We start from the raw sequence: 19,721 nt of genomic DNA, 5'->3' as shown, positions 1-19,721 counted from the left end.
CATGTGTATTTAGTATATTGAGGCAATAGAGTGAGAAATGATAATTCTTGAAAGTTAAAAAAAATAGCTGATTATTAATGGAGCCTCGCTCCTCATTATTAACTTTCTAAATGCTGTCAAAATTGACCATTTACCCCTTCATTTTTAGTTCTTTAATAGGAATACAAATGAAGTACCTCTTCTCTCCTAGAAGTGTGGCATAATGGCTAACATTTTAAATCTATATTTGTATATAGCTAGAAAAGAGGTATTACAAGATAGTACATGCACAGTTTTGACTTGCTGTACTCACCTTTTACTTCTTTTATTTCAGCTCAATCTGAAATTGAAGTTTCAGTGTCTGCAAGGAATATCAGAAGGTTACTAAGTTTCCAGCGGTATCTTAGATCATCACGTTTTTTTCGTGGTACTACTGTTTCAAACTCTCTAAACATTTTAGATGATGATTATAATGGACAAGCCAAGGTGTGTATAGCTTTTTCAAGAAACATTACCCTTTTGATAAGTTTAATGAAGCCTTCTTTTCCCATCTGATACTGATTTATAGAGCCTTTTTTTGAATGTGAAAATCAGTTGAGCCCATTTTTCAGGTTTTTCCTTTAGAGCAGTTGTTCATTCATTTTATGATTAGGTATTACAGAGCAAGGGAAATTTCTGAACTAAATAAATGAAAATGCTTTTTATTTATTATAACATTAACAAGTAGAGGAATAGAACATTAATCTATAAGATCACAATATTCTTATCCCTGGGAAGAATATTATGCATTATCTGACCTAATTCCTGTATTCAATAGATAAGTGAACTATGGCCTAAGGAGCAAAAGGGACTTATTTGAGCTCTGATTAGAGGTAAATCAGCACAGAAAGTTAGTCTCGTGACTTCCAGTCAGATGATTTTCATAGTCTCTTGCATCAGTGGATTATTTTGAGGACTTAGATGTTTCTTAACTAAACCCAGTGATTTTGAGTATTATTTTCTTTACATGTTTTAAAAGAAATGTCTTAATGAAGGTGGAAGTTAGAGGAACTTTTCTTTTTTAACAAATGAGGATTTTTAATAATCTTATGTTTCTCTATTTTTAGAAGTATATATATATATATATATATATATATATATATATATATATTGTAAGTTTGTGTAGATGGGGCTGGAGTACCTTTACGATAACATTAAAGTGAAAAAACTTGCTTCTCTGGTAAAAGAAATCAATGGAAAATGTTCATGCTTTCTTTAAACTTTAAAAAGTTCACAAGGTCTTTTTAGAATGAGAATGTTGATCTGTGTATGATTGGTTGTTGATACTATCATAATCTATACTAGTGGTGTCTTAGTATTGCTTATGTTGATCTATTTATAAATGTATACAACAATGAACTTTTGGAAACAAAATCAATTTTTTTCTTAAAAATAAAGTTCGCAGAACTTTCAAGTTACAAATGTATCGTGTAAAAATAGAATCTACTTGGTTTTTAAAGTCATTGTGGTATTTACTTGTTTGACTGAAATACACATCAATCTGAAATTAATGTAGTAAATGCTATTGTTTTATAAGGATATTTAAAGAATATGAATAAATACCCATAATTGGGAGTGTTTTCTAAAAAAAAGAATAACCATTTAAGCATAGCACAGTATCGATGTCAGGTGCCCGGGTTCCAGGTCAGGCCTCCTGACTTAAGACCCCAGCTCTCGTCTTCTTAGCTGAGCAAGGTAGTTACTTTTTGCTTGTTTCCCCTTCTGTGAGTGAGGATTGAAAACAGTACCTGCCTGGTCGTGTTGGTGCGAATAGTGAGAGTAGTAAAGCACTTTAACAGTACCTGGAATATAGTAAGTACTCAGTTACTATAATTTACTTTTACTAGATTTTTAAAATCTAGTTTCTAGACCATGCAACATATGAACCACACTTCTGTGATGTTAAATTATGTTAGAATTCTTGAAAGTTTGTAGCAGAATAGAATAAGTTTAAAAAAACCACTAACCTTACTTATACATTTATTCATTGGAAAACAATAATATTTGGTTTTTCAAATAGAGTTTATCTCTTTATACATTTTGGAGCCAATTGGAAAGGTAATGATTAAAAGGATAATGATATATAGCGTTTCTTAGAGTAAATCAATCACTTTCCATTTTCATTAACTTTTCTATGAACCATCTACTAAAGATAGTGTTATTGAAATTAAATTACAGTAGGAATGTTTGGTTTTCATTTCAGTGTATGCTGGGAAAAGTTGGAAATTGGAATTTTGATATCTTTCTATTTGATAGACTAACAAATGGTAAGTGGAGAATTTGACTTCCTCGAATCAATGTGTTCTCTGGCCGCTGCGTTGCTGGTACAGCCTCTGGCGGGTCGTAGCTTCCTCTGACTTAGGAGCCTCTGCTGGCAGGGGGTGGGGGGGCATCATTTTGTCTCTTCTTTATGTCTGATCGATAAGCCTAGAGCCAATCTCGTACATTGAGCTTTTGATTATTACTCTTGGCAGTAACCAAAAGATCAGTCCCCATCACTTGGCCGTCCCTCATAAGGCTGCTGTTACTAATAACCCCCAGTGAATGCTCTCTCCTGTTCCTGATGTTTCTTTTGGATTGTGGCCATTTACAATGACGCCTTATGACACTGTGTTCCAGCTCGGATAGTGCAGATGTGGGTAGATACCGGCCTTCCGGGGAGAGTCCTTCCCTCTAGCTCCATGGCCCTCGCGCTTTCCTTTCTCTGCGCACTGGGAAGACGGGTGCTGTGCTCCCCGCACTGGGAAGACGGGTGCTGTGCTCCCCGCACTGGGAAGACGGGTGCTGTGCTCCCCGCACTGGGAAGACGGGTGCTGTGCTCCCCGCCTTGGCCGGCTGGGGAAGAGCCGCAGCTTCCCAGGGGGCGTGTCAGAATCTGCAGTGTGTGAGCGGTTTAAAAAAACAGGTGATTCTGCTCTGTTCACGCACACCCCCTGATTTTTTGTTGGTGGGGCGGGGCGGGGGGGGGAGGGGGCGTCACGCTTCCTTATTCTCTTTGGGGATCAGTTTTACTTAGGGAAAATTTTTGGCATAAAAAATGGGTGCTACAGGCAGTTCAACTAGACTTTGTCCCTTATGTCTAAATGTCTTTTAAATACATACATACATACATAATACATACATACATACATACATACATATATCAGCGTGGAGAGCACACTGAGGGAGGCCAGTCCTGGCTGCTCAGAAGGAAATGTGCTCTGAAAGCACCCTCCCTTTTTTTTTTTTTAAAAAATATATTTTTATTGATTTTAGAGAGGAAGGAATAGGGAGAGAGTGTGAGAGAGTGATAGAAACATCCACAATGAGAGAGAATCATGCATCGGCTGCCTGCTGCATGTCCCCCACTGGGGATCGAGCCCACAGCCCCGGCATGTGCCCTTGACTGGAATCGAACCTGGGACCTTTCAATTCACAGGCCGATGCTCTATCCACTGAGCCGAACCTGCTAGGACAACACCGTCCTTTTTTATTTCCCTTTGGAATGAAGCTCCTTTCGTGAGGAAGCCAAATATGGGAAAAGGACAAGCAAATACAGCTTTTTTCATCTTGAGGGGCAGTGTGGGTCTAGCTTTTAGGATGGATACATCCTTCCCTCTGAGTGAAAATACCTTGGTAATCACTGTTTGTCTAGTGACTTAAGGTTGAGAAATTGGCAAAATTGTAAACAGTGAAGTTGCCTAATCTGCAAAGCCTCCCTCCGCTGCCCGTTGGTTCTGCCCCTTTTCTGTTTCTCTCCGGCCTCTCCTCGGCCCTTGGTGACTCTGGAGCTCCTCTCCCTGCCCCAGGTGGGCTGCGCACACAGGAGGGCTCACACCCTTTACACAGCAGCCTCCCTCTCAGCCTCTGTGAAAACACAGGTAGTGAGTACCAGGTGGTCGGCTTCTAGGCCCAGAGAACGCCCCTTTCCTCACTCAGCACGAGTCTTCCTTATCTTAGGATAATGTGGAAAAGCAGTGCCACACTTAAGACCTTTACGGTGTAGCCTCATAAAACTGTATGTCTAACAGTTCAGAGCCTATGATTAGTCTACGGGACATTTGTCACTCATTGAAATGTCTCTACATTGCATTTTTTTCACAGTGCTAGTCAGGGGACTTGGTGATGAACAAGTGTAGGGTGGCAGAAGTAAAAGCCCACGGGGCCACATTAGCCAGTTAGCACTGTGCTCTCCGTGTAATCTCCTCAGTCCTTTTGTGGAGAAGAGGGCTGAATGGTTTCTTCTTAGGGTTGATTGTTAGGCGTTAGTAGAAACCGCTGATGGTTAGCTACCCACCTATGATTTTACAGATGTGATGTATATATTCATTCATTCATTCATTCATTCATTCATTCATTTCGTAAACTACAGCTACCCAAATGTTACAGGAATTCTATAGGTGAAGAGAGATACTTGGGAAACAAATCAGAGGAAATTCCTTTACTTGCATTACTTAATTAGCACTGCTTTCCTTTCAAAACTGCTCATCCAGCCCTGACTGGTTTGCTCAGTGGATAGAGCGTTGGCCTGCGGTCTGAAGGGTCCCAGGTTCGATTCCAGACAAGGATATGTAATCCTTGGTTGCAGACACATCCCCAGTAGGGGGTGTGCAGGAGGCAGCTGATCAATGTTTCTAACTCTCTATCGCTCTCCCTTCCTCTCTGTAAAAAATCAATAAAATATATATATATTTTTAAAAACTGCTCATCCTGAATTCTGGATGACATATGTACATGGTTTCCAAGTGTATAGTTTTCCCTTCTTGCGTTTGATCCCATGCTTGCTGTATTTCTTACTTTGGTAATTTCCAAATGCTATTGTAAGGAAGGCAGGGGAGAAGGCAAACTCAGTGATTCGCCAAGATACATGGTCCGCGGCAAGGAGGAAAGTAGTTATTGCTGGTAGGATACCTCTGATGTTCCTTCCATGGGAATGAGTGTGAGGTGATATGAGATGACAAGATATGCCTTGTCACCCCTGAAGGCGACCTGGCGCGTGAGGACCCAGTCCCCAGGCCTGTGTCCTGGAGGTAGCCCAACCCTGTTGGCTCCCATCTTAGTCACATTCTGAAAGCTGTCAGGGCCACTGTATCGCAGTTCTGTCCTTGGATATATTTTTATGAGGGTAGCTTTTTTATCATTACAATTTTTTCCCAACAACGTGTTAATTTCCACTTTCATATAAGTCCTTCAGTGCCTGTTTCTTATTCAACACATCATCTAAGCATCGCTTGTTTTGAAATGTTTCATTGACTTGTGTTCTTATCCACTGGTATTAAAATTGTCCATTAGTGTCTTATAAACTGAAAATGGGGAAATGCTACATGCAGCTTTTCAGTTCAATGTGGGTGACATGGTCTAATGTGGGTGGCATGCTCTAATCTGACTGGTTCTTGTCAGATTCTTGGAAAGTTCTTGGTGCAGGACGTTACATGTGTTGCTGTCTGCAGTGTGTCCGGATTGCAGATGAGGGTATTTTACCATTAGATTGCAGCTTTCCTGAAACTTACTCTAGATCCTAGAAATTGGTCATTGTTTTATTAGGTTAGGAAAACGATTTTGGGAGAACCCTATCAAAAACCTAAATTTACAGAATGTATATACATTTTTTATATTGAGGTTATAATTGACATATAACATATTAGCTTTAAGTGTACAGTGTAATGATATGATATGATATATATATATAAATAATCACCACAGTATGTCTAGTTAACATCTGTCACCACATTGTTACAAATTTTTTTGTGACAAGAACTTTTAAGATCTATTCTCTTAGCAACTTTCAAATATGCAGCACAGTATCATTAACTATAGTCACCACGCTGTGTATTACATCCCAAGACTTATTTATATTTTACAACTGGAAATTTTTACCTTTTGACCCTTTCACCCATTTTGTCCATGCCCAGCCCTGCCTCTGACATGCACAATCTGCTCTATCTGTGCGCTCAGCTTTGGGTTTTGTTTTTAGGTTCCATGTATAAGTGAGATTATACTGCATTTGTCTTTCTCTGACTTATTTCACTTAGCATGCTCTCAACGTCCATCCATGTTGTTGCAAATGGCAAGATTTTATTTATTGACTAGAGGCCCGGTGCACAGATTCATGCACCTGTGGGGTCTCTCAGCCTGGCCTGCGGGGATTGGGCCAAAACCCGCTCTCTGACATCCCCCAAGGGGTCCCAGTTTGTGAGAGGGCACAAGCCAGGCCGAGGGACCCCACTGGTGCACGATCAGGGCCGGGGAGGGACCAAAGGGAGGGCTCCAGGGTGTGTCCGGCCCGTCTCGCCCAGTCCCGATCAGCCGGACCCCAGCAGCAAGCTAACCTACCAGTCAGAGTGTCTTCCCCCTGGTGGTCAGTGTGTGTCATAGTGACTGGTCAACCGGTCGGAGGGACAGTTAGTATATTAGGCTTTTATATATATTTATTTTATGTATATACATATATATAGATAGATTGTTTGATTGAATTTATTGGGGGGCATTGGATAATAAAATTATAGGTTCCAGGTGTACAGTTTTATACATCTGTATATTGTGTGTTCACCACCCCAAGTCAAGTCTCCTTCCATCACATTTATCCCCCCTTTATCCTCTTCAACTTTCCTCCACCCCCCTTGCCCTCTGGTAATCACCATACAATGTTGTCTGTGAGGTCATTTTTGGGGTGTTTTGTTTTGTTTTTGGTTAATTCCTTCACCTTTTTCACCCAACCCCTCTCCCTCTGACAGCTGTCTGTCTGTCCTTTGTATCTGTAGGTCTGTTCTATTTTGTTTGTTAGTTTATTTTGTACATTAGATTCCACATATGAATGAAGTCACATGGTACATGTCTTTGACTGGCTTATTTCACTTAGCATAATACTCTTCAGGTCCATCCATGCTATCGCAAAAGGTAAGATTTCCCTTTTTTAACAGCCAAGTAGTATTTCATTGTATTAATGTACCACAGCTCTTTTATCCACTCATCTACTGATGGGCTGTAGGGCTGCTTCCAAATCTTGGCCATTGTAAATACACAGCAGTGAATATAAGGGTACATATATCTTTTGAATCCTTATTTTGGGTTTCTTCAGATATATTGTCAGAAAGTAGAATTGCTGGGTCATAAGGCAGCTCCATTTTTAATTTTTTTTCCTCCATACTACTTTCCACAGTGGCTGCAGAGTCTGCATTCCCACCAGCAGTGCAGGAGGGTTCCCTTTTCTCCACATCCTCTTCAACACTTGTTGTTGGCATATAGATCAATGGAACAGAATAGAGACCCAGAAAATAAACCCACACCTTTACGGTCAATTAATATTTGACAGAGGAAGCAAGAACATACAGTGGGGTAAAGACAGTCTATTCAATAAATAGTGTTGGAAAAATTGGACAGATAATGTGCAAAAAAATGAAACCTGACCACCTTCTTACACCATTCATGAGAATAAATGGATTAAAGACTTAAATGTTAGACTCTAAACCAAAAAAATCCTAGAAGAAAACATGGGCAGTAAAATCTTGGACATTTCTCTTAGCAATATTTTTTTCTATCTCCTCGGGCAAGGAAACAAAAGAAAAATAAAGGGACTACATCAAACTAAAAAGTTTTTGCACAGCAAAGGAAATCATCAACAAAATGAAAAGACAGTCCACTGAATGGGAGAACATATTCACCAATGATACACCTGAAAAGGACTTAATATCCAAAATTTATTAAGAACTTATAAAACTCAACACCAAAAAAATAATCTAATTTTTAAAAATGGACAAAGGACCTGAATAGACACTTCTCCAAAGAGGACATACAGATGGCCAATAGACATGGAAAGATGCTCAATGTCACTAATCATCAGAGAAATGCAAATTAAAACCACAATGAAATACCACCTCACACCTGTCACAATGGCTATCAACATTAAATCAAGATTTCCTTCTTTTTATGGCTAAATAACATTCCTTCTTTCATATTACTTTAATAAAATTCTACACACAAATATATCATATTTTCTTTATCCATTCTTCTAGCTATAGATACTTAGGTTGCTTCCTAAGTATTGGCTATTGCAAATAATGCCACAGTGAACATTGAGGTGCCTATAACTTTTTAAATTTAGTGTTTTGGATTTCTTCATATAAACAACCAGAAGTGGGATTGCTGAATCATATGGTAGTTCTGTTTTTAATTTTTTGGGACACCTCTGTACAGTTTTTCATGATGTCTGCACCAATTTACATTCCCACAAACAGTGCCCTAGGGTTCACCTTTTCCACATTCTCATCAACACTTATTTCTTGCCTTTTTTATAATCCCCATTTTTACTGGTGTGAGGTGACATTGTCGTTTTGATTTGCATTTAGTTGATGATTAGTGATGTCAAGCATCTTTTCATGTGTCAACCATCTATATGTCAGATGGAAAAATGTTCAGATCATCTGACCATTTTTTAATTGGATAGTTTGTTTGAATATACATTCTAAAATATCTATGAATGTACCAAACAAAAAGTTGGCTGTTACAACGGCAGTAGCAGAAATATAGCTCACTTTTTTTCAAATACTTCCAAACCACATAGGCTCATGTTTGTACCAGTAGAGTGTTATCAGGATTTGAATGCATTTTAACATTTAATTTAATAAAAATAAAAGATTTGAAATAGTTTTTTCCCCCTTTTGAAGGTGATATGTCAGGTAGTTTTGAAAAATAATCTCTTTTGGGCTGCCACATTATTTACAATGTTGCCCATGCAAATATTCTTCCAATTAATTAACTTTTTTCCTCAGCCATGAGCTTCTGTTGACAATTGGTTAGGCAGTTTTAGATAATGAGTTTAACCCAGTAGTTCTTTATAATCCTTCATAAATATTACTAAAATTTTTCAATGTGGGGCTAGTTATGTCTTTTATTCATTTTTTGTAAGAATCATAGATTTTTTTTAGAGAATACTAGAATCGTGTCTGTTGTTCTTGTCCAAATGTTGGCAGTAATTATGAGCTTATACTCCTTTTAAAACACAGTCTAATTGTTAATATAGCATATCAGTCCTATAGAGGAAATCTTCAAAACATTGAGAAATATAATGGAAGGTATAAAAGATGGAGAGAGAGTTGAATCTTGGAAGAAACAACTAAACATTATAAAAATGGCAGTTTTTCCAAATTTAATTTCTGCACTTGGTGTGGCTCCAGTTGTCAGTGACAAAGGAGCGAGTTGAGGATGAAGATAACCCCCGTTGCGTAGGACAACACTCCCAGCAAACTCGCTGTGGAGGGGCAGAGGGAGACAACTGGAGAGGCCAAAGATAAGAGAATCTAGAGCATGTCTGAGTGCCCGTCATACCGGGCAGTATGAGAAGGGGAGGAGGGGGGGATATTTTGATTCAGTGGAACTGGGAATCGGGGAGGGGGGACATGGTAGATGTATGTGATGGACCAACGAAGGTTCCTGAGAAGCTATGGAGAGGTGGAGGTGTTACTGGCTTTTGAAAGAAAGGGAAATTTGAGGGCTTGTATTTTTTCTGTGAAGTATGAGGCTTTTGAGGATGAGGGGGTGAATAGGATGTGGTTATGTCAGTAGTTTGAGAAAAGTAGAGAAAGCTTGAAAATAGGCATTTTGAAAAGTGAAAGAACCATTTCACTAGAAAAACATAAGCTTGCTAGCTATGGTATTGTCTGAATGTTTAGCTACAGATTTCTGTCTAGTTTTGTTAGAATAAACAGCCTCCCCTAACCAGGTGCAGCCACCGCCGCTTACTCTGGGGCATCCCTGTTCAGCTACAGCAGGCGGTTGAGGGGACGTGTGGGAAGTGGTTAAGTGCAGCCATGTTCAGGTGCTTTGGGAAGTTGACTTAAACTTACCTTTTTAGGTAAGTGATTGTGCAAAATGAAACAACAAAAAAGTTTTTTCTTAGAATGGAAAAAAAAGATGTGATATTTGAAGTTCATAACTGGTCTAAGCATTTGTAAATTTTAGACAAAAAGGAATTAGTACTATATGTTGAGTATTCAAAACCTATATGCAATTATGTTAGCTACTAATATCTCCTTTCTCTTTTTTTGTTTTTGTTTTTTTAGGAAATAGTCTAGTAAGTTTAACCTGTCATTTATTTAGTCTTCATGGATTAATTGAGTACTTCCATTTAGATATGGTGAAACTTCGTAGATTTTTAGGTAAGTGATTCTAATTCATTTCCAGTAGTAATAAGATGTATACAAGAACTTTTAAAAATTTGGTATTAAGTAACTATTGCTCTAAAACAAACCGCTCCAAATTTAGTGGCTTAAAACAACATGCATTATTGAGCTCCCGGGTCTGTGGGCTGTGCACACTGCATCCGCTCCTGCTGCTCTCTGAGCGCCGGGGCTGACCTGGCACAGCTCTGCATGGTCTCGTATTAAGTTAAAAGAACGCAGAGGACTTTAGCACCATAATAGATTCACAGTAAGAACAAAAAAGAAAGTAATCTTTATTTTAAAACTAGAGGCCCGGTGCATGAAATTCGTGCACTGGGGGTGGGGAGAGTCCCTCAGCCTGGCCTGCACCCTCTCACAGTCCAGGACCCTTCTGGGGATGTCTGACTGCCGTCTTAGGCCTGCTCCCCATGAAGGCGGGAGAGGCTCCTGCCACCGCCACCACTGCTGCACTTGCCAGTCGTGAGCCCGGCTCCTGGCTGAACGGCTCACTGACCACCAGGGGGCAGCTCCTGTGTTGAGCATCTGCCCCCTGGTGGTCAGTGCGCATCAGAGTGACTGGTCGTTCTGCCATTCAGTCAATTTGCATCTTAGGGTTTTGTTATATTAGGATAGGATAAGCTGAGTTTGTTCAAAGAGTGGTGTCCAGTTCCCAAGAGAGAGCTGGTGACCCAGACCCCTGGAGCCCTGGGTTCTGTGCTGGCGGCCGGGTCAGGGAAGGTGGAAATGGTCGGCACCTGGGGGTGGGAGCTGTGGAGCCTCGGAGCCCAGGGTCGTGGCCTGGGGAAGAATTGGGACTACTTTGCAGTCAGGTCTACATCGGCCATGGTCTCCTGACGAAGATGCCACATTTCTAAGTGTTTGAAGGGTAAAACTTTAAAAGATGGGGTACATTGCACTTAGGTCTCTTATTTTGACAGTAAACTTGAAAGATTATTTGGAATATGTTTAAACCTGCAGGGTGGCGATTACCTAAGACTGCTCTGCTAAGGGGAAAGTTGAAGCTTTTCACCAAATAAAGAAACATGTTAGGAACAAATTGGTAGCATAGCATGAGGATTCTTTTTTTTTTTAAAGGAAGAAGACAATGTTTTCTTTCCTCTAAGTACCAAACTAAGATAAATTTATTACCTAGCATTTTTGAGAAACTTTTTTTTTTTTTGAGAAACTTTTAAAAATACATTTTTATTAATTTCAGAGAGGGAGGGAGAGGGAGAGAGAGAAAAAAACATCAATGATGAGAGAGAATCATTGATGAGCTGCCTCCTGCATGCCCTCTACTGGGGATTGAGCTGGAAACACGGGCGTGTGACCTTGACCGGAATCGAACCCGGGATCCTTCAGTCTGCAGGCTGATGCTCTGTCCACTGGCCCATACCAACCAGGGCTTGAGAAACTTTTAATGCACATTTATTTATAAATTGTATGCCTGTGATACTGTACTGGTGTATTATATAAATTATAAAACACATACAAAAATAGATGTTACAAGAGTATTTAAAAGGCTATTTTAAACAACGGGATCAAAGTACATACAGAATTCCAAGTCTTTTTCCTGTTCACGGACGGATTGCAATCGCCACCTCGGGGCTGGCGTGTTCCTCAGAGACCGCTAGGTTTTAGCATGTCTTGCTATTGGCCCCCACCCCCACCCCCACCCTTGTGCAGGTTTGCTGGCGCCACGGATAGCTCTCCGCTAATCCTGGTCCACCTTTTCGTTATAGCATAGCAGACACAGAAGGAGAAAGAAAGGATTAGCAGCAGGTCCATCCCTACAAACTGGAAAACAAATTCCAGACCCAAACCCACTGCGTGATGGAGCCCCCACAGGATCACTTTCTAGACCCCAGTGTTTACAGTTTCAGTCATTAAGATTTTTGTTCACTGATGAGTTTCTAGTACCACTTGGAACAGTATCTGGCACAAGATTTGTTGAATGGTACTGTTTTTACTAAACTGATTCTTTTGGTCTCTCATTCACATTTTAAAAGAGAAAATATTTTATAATTTTGACATGAATACTTTCTCATTTAAGTTTCTAACAAGCCTGGCCAGTGTGGCTCAGTGGTTGAGCATTAGCCCATGAACTAAGAGGTCACCAGTTTGATTCCAGGTCGGGGCACATGACCGGGTTGCGGGCTCGATTCCCAGTAGGCAGTGTGCAGGAGGCAGCCGGTTGATGGATGATTGTCTCTCATCATTGATGTTTCTATCTCTCCCTCCTCTCCCTTTCTCTCTCTCAAAATCAATGAAAACATATTTTTTAAAAGTTTCAAACAAGTTATGAGTCAAAATGGTATTGATTCTTTAGTTATCCATGTGAGTATGGGTGATTATCATCTCTCTCTGAACCTGAACAGTTAACTGATGGCCACCTGGAAAGTGTCAGTGGGGACCTGTGATTATCGCAGTTTTTTACTTGTCCATGCCTCCCATTTACAATTAAATGGGGGGTTGGGGGGCTTTTTCCTTTGTTGCAGTTATGATTCAAGAAGATTACCACAGCCAGAACCCGTACCACAACGCTGTCCACGCTGCCGACGTCACTCAGGCCATGCACTGTTACCTACGAGAACCCAAGGTGAGATGCTGACATTGACAGCAGGTGAAAATCCTAAGAATGTTTCTTATCTCAAATACTTTTCCCTAAGCTAGTGATTTGGCTCAGAATCAGAAGTTTCCTTCACAAGAATGAGATCTAGCGGGATCAAGTTTCCAAAAAACGGCTGTATTTGTAAGTGCAGCTACTGGAGAATTTGGGGGGTTGCTGAGAGAGCAGCTGGAGGAGGCCCAGCGAGGGCCAGATCCCCATCCCCGGGGCTGTCCGGACATCGGCCAGTCCGGCTCAGTGAGGGAGTAGGGAGCTGGCTGCTGTGTGAATACAAACCGACAAAAAAGAGGGACGCCTCGCGGCTCAGGAGCTGCTTCAGTGCTCCTCAGGGGGCGGGGCAAACACTCCTGGGGAGGGGCAGGGGTGGGGTGGTAGGGTCACTTAGAATGAGAACGAATGGGACCTGGTGTCCCAGTGCGTTTGGGAAGCAGCGCAGGGAGAGGAGCGATGAAGGCTGCTTGGGCAGGCAGGTGGAAGCTGGAGGCCTTGTGAGAGAATGCAGGAGAAGGAGCGTGTTTGGGGGCGTGGCGGGTAGAGATGGTGACTTCCGGTTTGAATCTGGAGACAAATGTATTTGTGCGATATCCAAATGGGTGTCTGATAGACAGGTGGGTAAGAGTCCAACATATAGGAGAGAAATCAAACTTAGAGTTTACTTTCCCTCACAGAACTTTTAAAGTTTTTGTCTTTTCATGTTTCTCATGTTAATGATTCACTCTTTAATCTACCTGAGATTGTTTGATGTCATGTGTAATCATACATGAATTTTTCTTGTTTAATTCTGGATTATTGGATTCTCCCAGGATAGTACATATCGATTCTTCTGCCACTTCCCCTCTGTTTTAGTTACTATAAGAATATAATATTTGCACATTGCTTAATTATTTGTTGGTAAGATAGCCTCGGCCGTGCCCACACGTTCTGGGTTGGGAGGGGAGGTTGGTCTGTGTGCAGGGTGCTCGGAGAGTGTGCCTTCATTCCTCTTGATTAGTGAGCCATGCTTTAAAAATCTGTATTTTTTATTTTTTTATTTTATTTTATTTTAAAATATATTTTATTGATTTTTTTATAGAGAGGAAGGGAGAGGGATAGAGAGCTAGAAACATCAATGAGAGAGAAACATTGGTCAGCTGCCTCTTGCACACCCCCTACTGGGGATGTGCCCACAACCAAGGTATATATATGCCCTTGACCGGAATTGAACCTGGGACCCTTCTGTCTGCAGGCTGACGCTCTATCCACTGAGCCAAACCGGTTTTGGCAAAAAAATCTGTATTTTTTAAAAGCTGTCACAAATCCTGAAGAGGAAGTAATTTTCTTCAACAACTCCTCCCCATTCTTTGAACTTCTCCACATACCAATTATAAGCAGTACAAAAATAAATAATAAGCTTACAGTTTTCCAGGGGATTCAAACCCTTAAATGTTGAGTTTTAGTTTTCTTTTTCAGACTGAGATGAACTTGACACAAGGGATGGAAAAAGATTCATTCTGGCATAGAAAGAAAATACTAAAATTGGAATCAAAATTTATCTCAAAGTTTTTCCATTTTCATCTTTATCATGTGTAATATATGTTAGTTCAGTGTCATAATCTATGAGTAAGTGTACCAGTGTTGGTGGTGTATGATCACAATGTTTTACTGCCAGGGCACACGGTCATACAAGTTTAGAGAGCATTGACCTAATGTTACCTAAGTAAAAGCATGTCCTGCTGAGTGTTATCTTGGCCGGGCATGTGAAGTGCTGTACGAACACAAATCAGCCATTGCCGGGAGGGGCTGCAGGCAGAGAAGAGGGGAGGTGGGGTGGTCAGGGGAGTTGGGCCTGAGATGAGGAGCAGTGGCCCAGTAATGAGAAGGGATTCATGAAAAGCAGGCGATACATGGAGCAAGGTGGTTGTTTTTTATCACTGAAATTTTCAGTCAGGTAAACTTTTTCCTGTGATTATTTTATTGTGTCGAGTAAGATTAATAATGACGATTGGGCGCAGCAGTGTAATTGTTAGCTTACAAGATTGCCTTTCCTGATGTGCGCACATTGTGTCCGCTGTCCTGAGTGTGCCGTCCGCGGGAGAGGCTTGAGTTCCGACTGGACGAGGACATAGCCTCCTTAGACAGTGGGGCCTCAGAAATAACCTCGCTTTTTAGATTCTTAATTGAGATCCAGTAAACACTTGCTGGTCAGCCTCACACGGGGCACCACTTTGCCAGGGCTGACCGGCAGACCCTGAACGATGGGTGAATGATTCACACACGTTTCTGTGAGAGAGGGCTAAGGTACTGCTTGGCTGTGGCCACCAAGTAGGCCTGTTCGCCTGCCTCCTCTGGCTTTCATTGGCATACCAGCTGGAACTAAAATTAACCTTAGATACAGTCAGCAAGGTCAGCATCCTTGAGAAAGTCTGTGCTTCTACAAGGTCGGTTCTAAAAGACCAGACGGAGGTTCTAGCAAAACACCCGGGGGATCGAACTTGTTTGGAAAAGTCAGGGGCCCCTCAGAAGCCCCGACCTTTCGGAGAATCCTCCTTACAAACATTCCAACCAAGTCCTGTGCTTCTCCACAAACAGTCTATAATAATAAAAGCATGATATGCTAATTAGACCGGATGTCCTTCCGGCCAACCTTCCAGACGAAGCCAGGGCTGCGAGAGAAGCCCGGGTCCCCAGTGCCAGAGGGAAGCCGGTGCCGGCAGCTGGTGGAGGAAGGCCTCCTCTTGCACGAATTTGGTGCATGGGGCCTCTAGTGTGTTGATAAAAATCTGTTAAGAAGGTAGATCTCATGTTAAGTGTTCTTATAATAAAAAATGTTTAACCTCATAGGTCTTTTCTGTTTGCTGTAATGGCTGTGGTAATAAAAATATACAAAAATGTGTTTATTGCTTCAGAACTATTCTTTTTTCAAATAGAATCTTTTTTGAGATGGCTTGTACTTTGCCATTGTGATTAAGCTTGTTTAAAATGAAGCTGTGGAAGGACGAGCTCAGTAAGGTCCCGGGCAGGGGCTGTCCAATCTGCCTTCTCTCAGTGTCGGGGGGCCATTCCAGCAGGCGCCAGCGGCCTTAGCGAACAGTCTGAAGACCAGGACGGGAGGACACTGGCACCTGCCATTTGGGGCTCATTTAAACCCATCGCAGTGGGACAGAGTTGATTTCAAATATGACTGTGATTAATCTTCTTTTGTCAACTTCAGCTTGCCAACTCCGTAACTCCTTGGGATGTCTTGCTGAGCTTAATTGCAGCTGCCACGCATGATCTGGATCATCCAGGTGTTAATCAACCTTTCCTTATTAAAACGAACCATTACTTGGCAACTTTATACAAGGTTAGTGCAGTTTTATCATCAACATTTAATATTCTTGCATTCCTAAAAATGTTTCATGTTTTATTTTTGTTTCTTTTTCTTTTTTTTTTATTTTCTTTTTTTAATTTTAATTAAATTAGCCTTTTATTTTATTTTTTTTTAATTTCTTTATTGATTAAGGTGTCACATATTTGTCCTCATCCCCCCATTCCCATCCCACCCCTCTCCCCACGCATGCCCCAATCCCCTGTTGAACTTAACCGTTGGATAGGCTTATATGCATGCATACAGGTCCTTTGGTTGAACTCTCCCCCTCCCCCCACCCTCCCCCTACCCTCCCCTATCCTCCCTCTGAGGCCCGATAGTCCGATCGATGCCTCCTTGCTTCTGGTTCTGTTCTTGTTCCTCAGTCTATGTTGTTCATCATTTCCCCTAGATGAGCGAGATCATATGTCACTAGATATATACTAATAAGAACTGAATGTGAGACGAGCAATAATAGTTATGCTGACAGGCAAATGAATCAATCTGTAGCGAGCTTCCCCCTGGGCCAACAGTTCTTTTGAGACCCAATTTCAATGTCCAGTAGTTCCTTATGTGTACATGTCAGCACTGACCCCTCAGCTCTAGATGGTGGACAAATGGTGGTAATGGAGGTCCGACTCCCTCTGGTTTGGTCTTGGCCGAACCCAGGGGCACGGCGTCACCCAGATTAAGGGGCACGTGGCCTCACCCATACCCAAGGGGCGCGTGGTCTCACCCGGGCCTGGGACCCAGCCTCACCCGGATAAATCCAGGGGCGCATGGCCTCACCCGGACCCAGGATCTGGCTTCACCCGTACCCAGGGACGCTTGGCCTCTCCCAGACCCAGGGGCACGTGGCCTCACCCAGGCTTAGTTGCACAAGGCCTCACCTGGATCCAGGGACACATGGTCTCTCCCGGACCCAGGGACGCTTGGCCTCTCCCAGACCCAGGGCCACTTGGGCTCACCCGGGCCTAGGTGCACGAGGCCTCATCCGGATCCAGGGACGCATGGTCTCACCCGGACCCAGGGACGCTTGGCCTCTCCCAGACCCAGGGGCACGTGGCCTCACCCGGGCCTAGGTGCACGAGGCCTCACCCGGATCCAGGGACACATGGTCTCACCCAGACCCAGGAACGTTTGGCCTCTCCCAGACCCAGGGCCACTTGGGCTCACCCGGGCCTAGGTGCACGAGGCCTCACCCGGATCCAGGGACACATGGTCTCACCCGGACCCAGGGACGCTTAGCCTCTCCCAGACCCAGGGTCACGTGGCCTCACCCGGGCCTAGGTGCACGAGGCCTCATCCGGATCCAGGGACACATGATCGCACCCGGACCCAGGGACGCTTGGCCTCTCCCAGACCCAGGGGCACGTGGCCTCACCCGGGCCTAGGTGCACGAGGCCTCACCCGGATCCAGGGACACATGGTCTCACCCGGACCCAGGGACGCTTGGCCTCTTCCAGACCCAGGGCCACTTGGGCTCACCGGGCCTAGGTGCACGCGGCCTCACCCGGATCCAGGGACACATGGTCTCACCTGGACCCAGGGACGCTTGGCCTCTCCCAGACCCAGGGGCACGTGGCCTCACCCGGGCCTAGGTGCACGAGGCCTCACCCGGATCCAGGGACGCATGGTCTCACCCGGACCCAGGGACGCTTGGCCTCTCCCAGACCCAGGGGCACGTGGCCTCACCCGGGCCTAGGTGCACGAGGCCTCACCCGGATCCAGGGACACATGGTCTCACCCGGACCCAGGGACGCTTGGCCTCTTCCAGACCCAGGGCCACTTGGGCTCACCGGGCCTAGGTGCACGCGGCCTCACCCGGATCCAGGGACACATGGTCTCACCCGGACCCAGGGACGCTTGGCCTCTCAGACCCCGGGGCACGTGACCTCACCCAGGCCTAGGTGCACGAGGTCTCACCCGGATCCAGGGACACATGGTCTCGCCTGGACCCAGGGGTGTGTGGGCTCTCCCAGACCCAGGGGCGCTTGGCCTCGCCCAGGCACGGGATCCAGCGTCATCCGGGTCCAGGGGCACATGGCCTCACCCGGACCCGGAGTCCGGCCTCACCTGGACCCAGGGGCATGTGGCCTCATCTAGACCCAGGGACGTGAGGCCTCACTTATACCCAGAGGCGTGTGACCACACCCTAGCCCAGAGGCGCGCAACCCCGCCCGCACCCGGGTCTCAGCGGGGCCCTATCTTCCCGATCCCAATTCCTGCCGGTCAATCCCCCCTCAGCAATTCCCCTGGCCATCCTTCCAGAGCTCCAGTATGGCTGCTGCAGAACTCGTCGGGCGGCGGCTCGGCGAAGCTCCGGTGCGCCCGGTGCATGGCGGTGGGCCGGTCTGGCGTCGCTGTGTCGGCCCTTGGGTCTGCATCGGTGGCCGGTCGCCGAGCATGCGCACCTGGCCGCTTCCGGGGCGTTGAGATTCTTGACGGACTCGGAGGTCAGCAAGCGCGGAGTCTCCCACCCCATGTCTCATAGGGGCTCGTCTGTCCGTGCTTGGCTGCCAGTGGAGCCGTCCCCTCAGCCGGAGACCGCCGGGGGAACTGTGCCGAGCACGTTCCAGGCCGCTGTTGTATCGCCTGAGCCATAGTTCTTTTGTGTCGCCTGAGCCGTAGTTCTTAAAGTGTGGTCTTTGGGTCACCGGCATCAGCATCATCCCACATACCCCTCTTTTATTCTAGTTGTAGAGCATCTACTCAGCCAGCCCTATGGTGGTCTTGGATGGTGTCTGCTCTGCTCTCTTGTCGTAGTCTCAAAGTTGTTGTGGTAGGCAACAATCAGGCTTCCGCCCTATGCCTCCATCTTGGTCCTCCTTTGTATAGTTAAGTCTTGATTGTTGTTGGTGTCACTGGGGGGGCTCTCTTTGTCTATAAAGGAAGAGTTGCTGTGCAGGAGACACGTTTATGGGCCGAGTCTTGGTGCAGCAAAGCTTTGGCGCTCACTGAATATTCCTGTTGAATGTGTCCCTTATGCACGTGGTTGAAATCTGGTGTCATCTCCCACAGACCACTAGATGCCCTCGTTTCTGGGTCTCCAATGGGGTGTAGATCAGCTACTGCCTTAGGCACTCAGCAAGGATTACAGCAAAAACTGTAGTTTCTTCCTCCTGTCTGAGTGGCCCTGGAGCAGTCCGACTAGAACAGCAGTTCATCTGGTCCGCTGCCAGAGGGCAGGCCACCCACATGCATAAGCCGTTGCTTGGGGCGCAGGTGTGCCTGCAAGACTTGCGGGGCAGGTCTTCAAAACGTGCGGGGCGGGTCCCAGGGCAGGGCGGGGTCTCAGGGCGCCAACAGGCCATGGTGCGGTGAGCCGCGATGGCTGTGAGTCTGGTCCTTCTGCCTTCCACGTATCTAAGTCCCCTCGTTCCGCACTCCAGCGCAGCAAACACTGATTGCTGGGCGCACCTCCGCAAGAGTCCCGCCTCTCCCCGCAGTCATCTGGGTCTCCCGCGGTTCGCCAGAAGATGGATTTCAGGGTGATGGAGAGCTAATCTCCCCTAGGTTTGGAACAAAAGCCCCTTTCCCCCGCCACCAGCCAGACCCACGCGCCTCCACACCTCATCCCCTCCGATTTCGCTGGGTGCGAGGCAACAGAACA

General features: G+C 44.7%; 1 protein-coding gene across 6 annotated transcripts in view; it reads left to right on the top strand.

The window, feature by feature from the left end:
* The window catches only part of PDE7A (phosphodiesterase 7A), a 94,533-nt gene that overhangs the window by 61,240 nt on the left and 13,572 nt on the right, over positions 1-19,721 (top strand). For 5 of the 6 annotated variants that reach the window (XR_008554652.1, XR_008554651.1, XM_054708752.1 and 2 more), the window contains 5 exons: positions 314-465; positions 2,222-2,285; positions 10,056-10,151; positions 12,653-12,753; positions 15,974-16,105. Coding sequence is in view for 4 of the 6 variants with exons in the window: in XM_054708752.1 (XP_054564727.1) it covers positions 314-465; positions 2,222-2,285; positions 10,056-10,151; positions 12,653-12,753; positions 15,974-16,105 (545 nt within the window). In the remaining 2 variants the exon portion in view is untranslated. The remainder of the gene's footprint in view (positions 1-313; positions 466-2,221; positions 2,286-10,055; positions 10,152-12,652; positions 12,754-15,973; positions 16,106-19,721) is intronic. The other variant, XM_028158802.2, reaches the window with a different exon arrangement.

The sequence above is a fragment of the Eptesicus fuscus genome, chromosome 19, assembly GCF_027574615.1.
Source record: "Eptesicus fuscus isolate TK198812 chromosome 19, DD_ASM_mEF_20220401, whole genome shotgun sequence".
Lineage (NCBI taxonomy): Eukaryota > Metazoa > Chordata > Mammalia > Chiroptera > Vespertilionidae > Eptesicus > Eptesicus fuscus.
The sequence above is the reverse complement of the archived record's forward strand: the minus strand, read 5'-3'. Positions and strand labels throughout refer to the sequence as shown.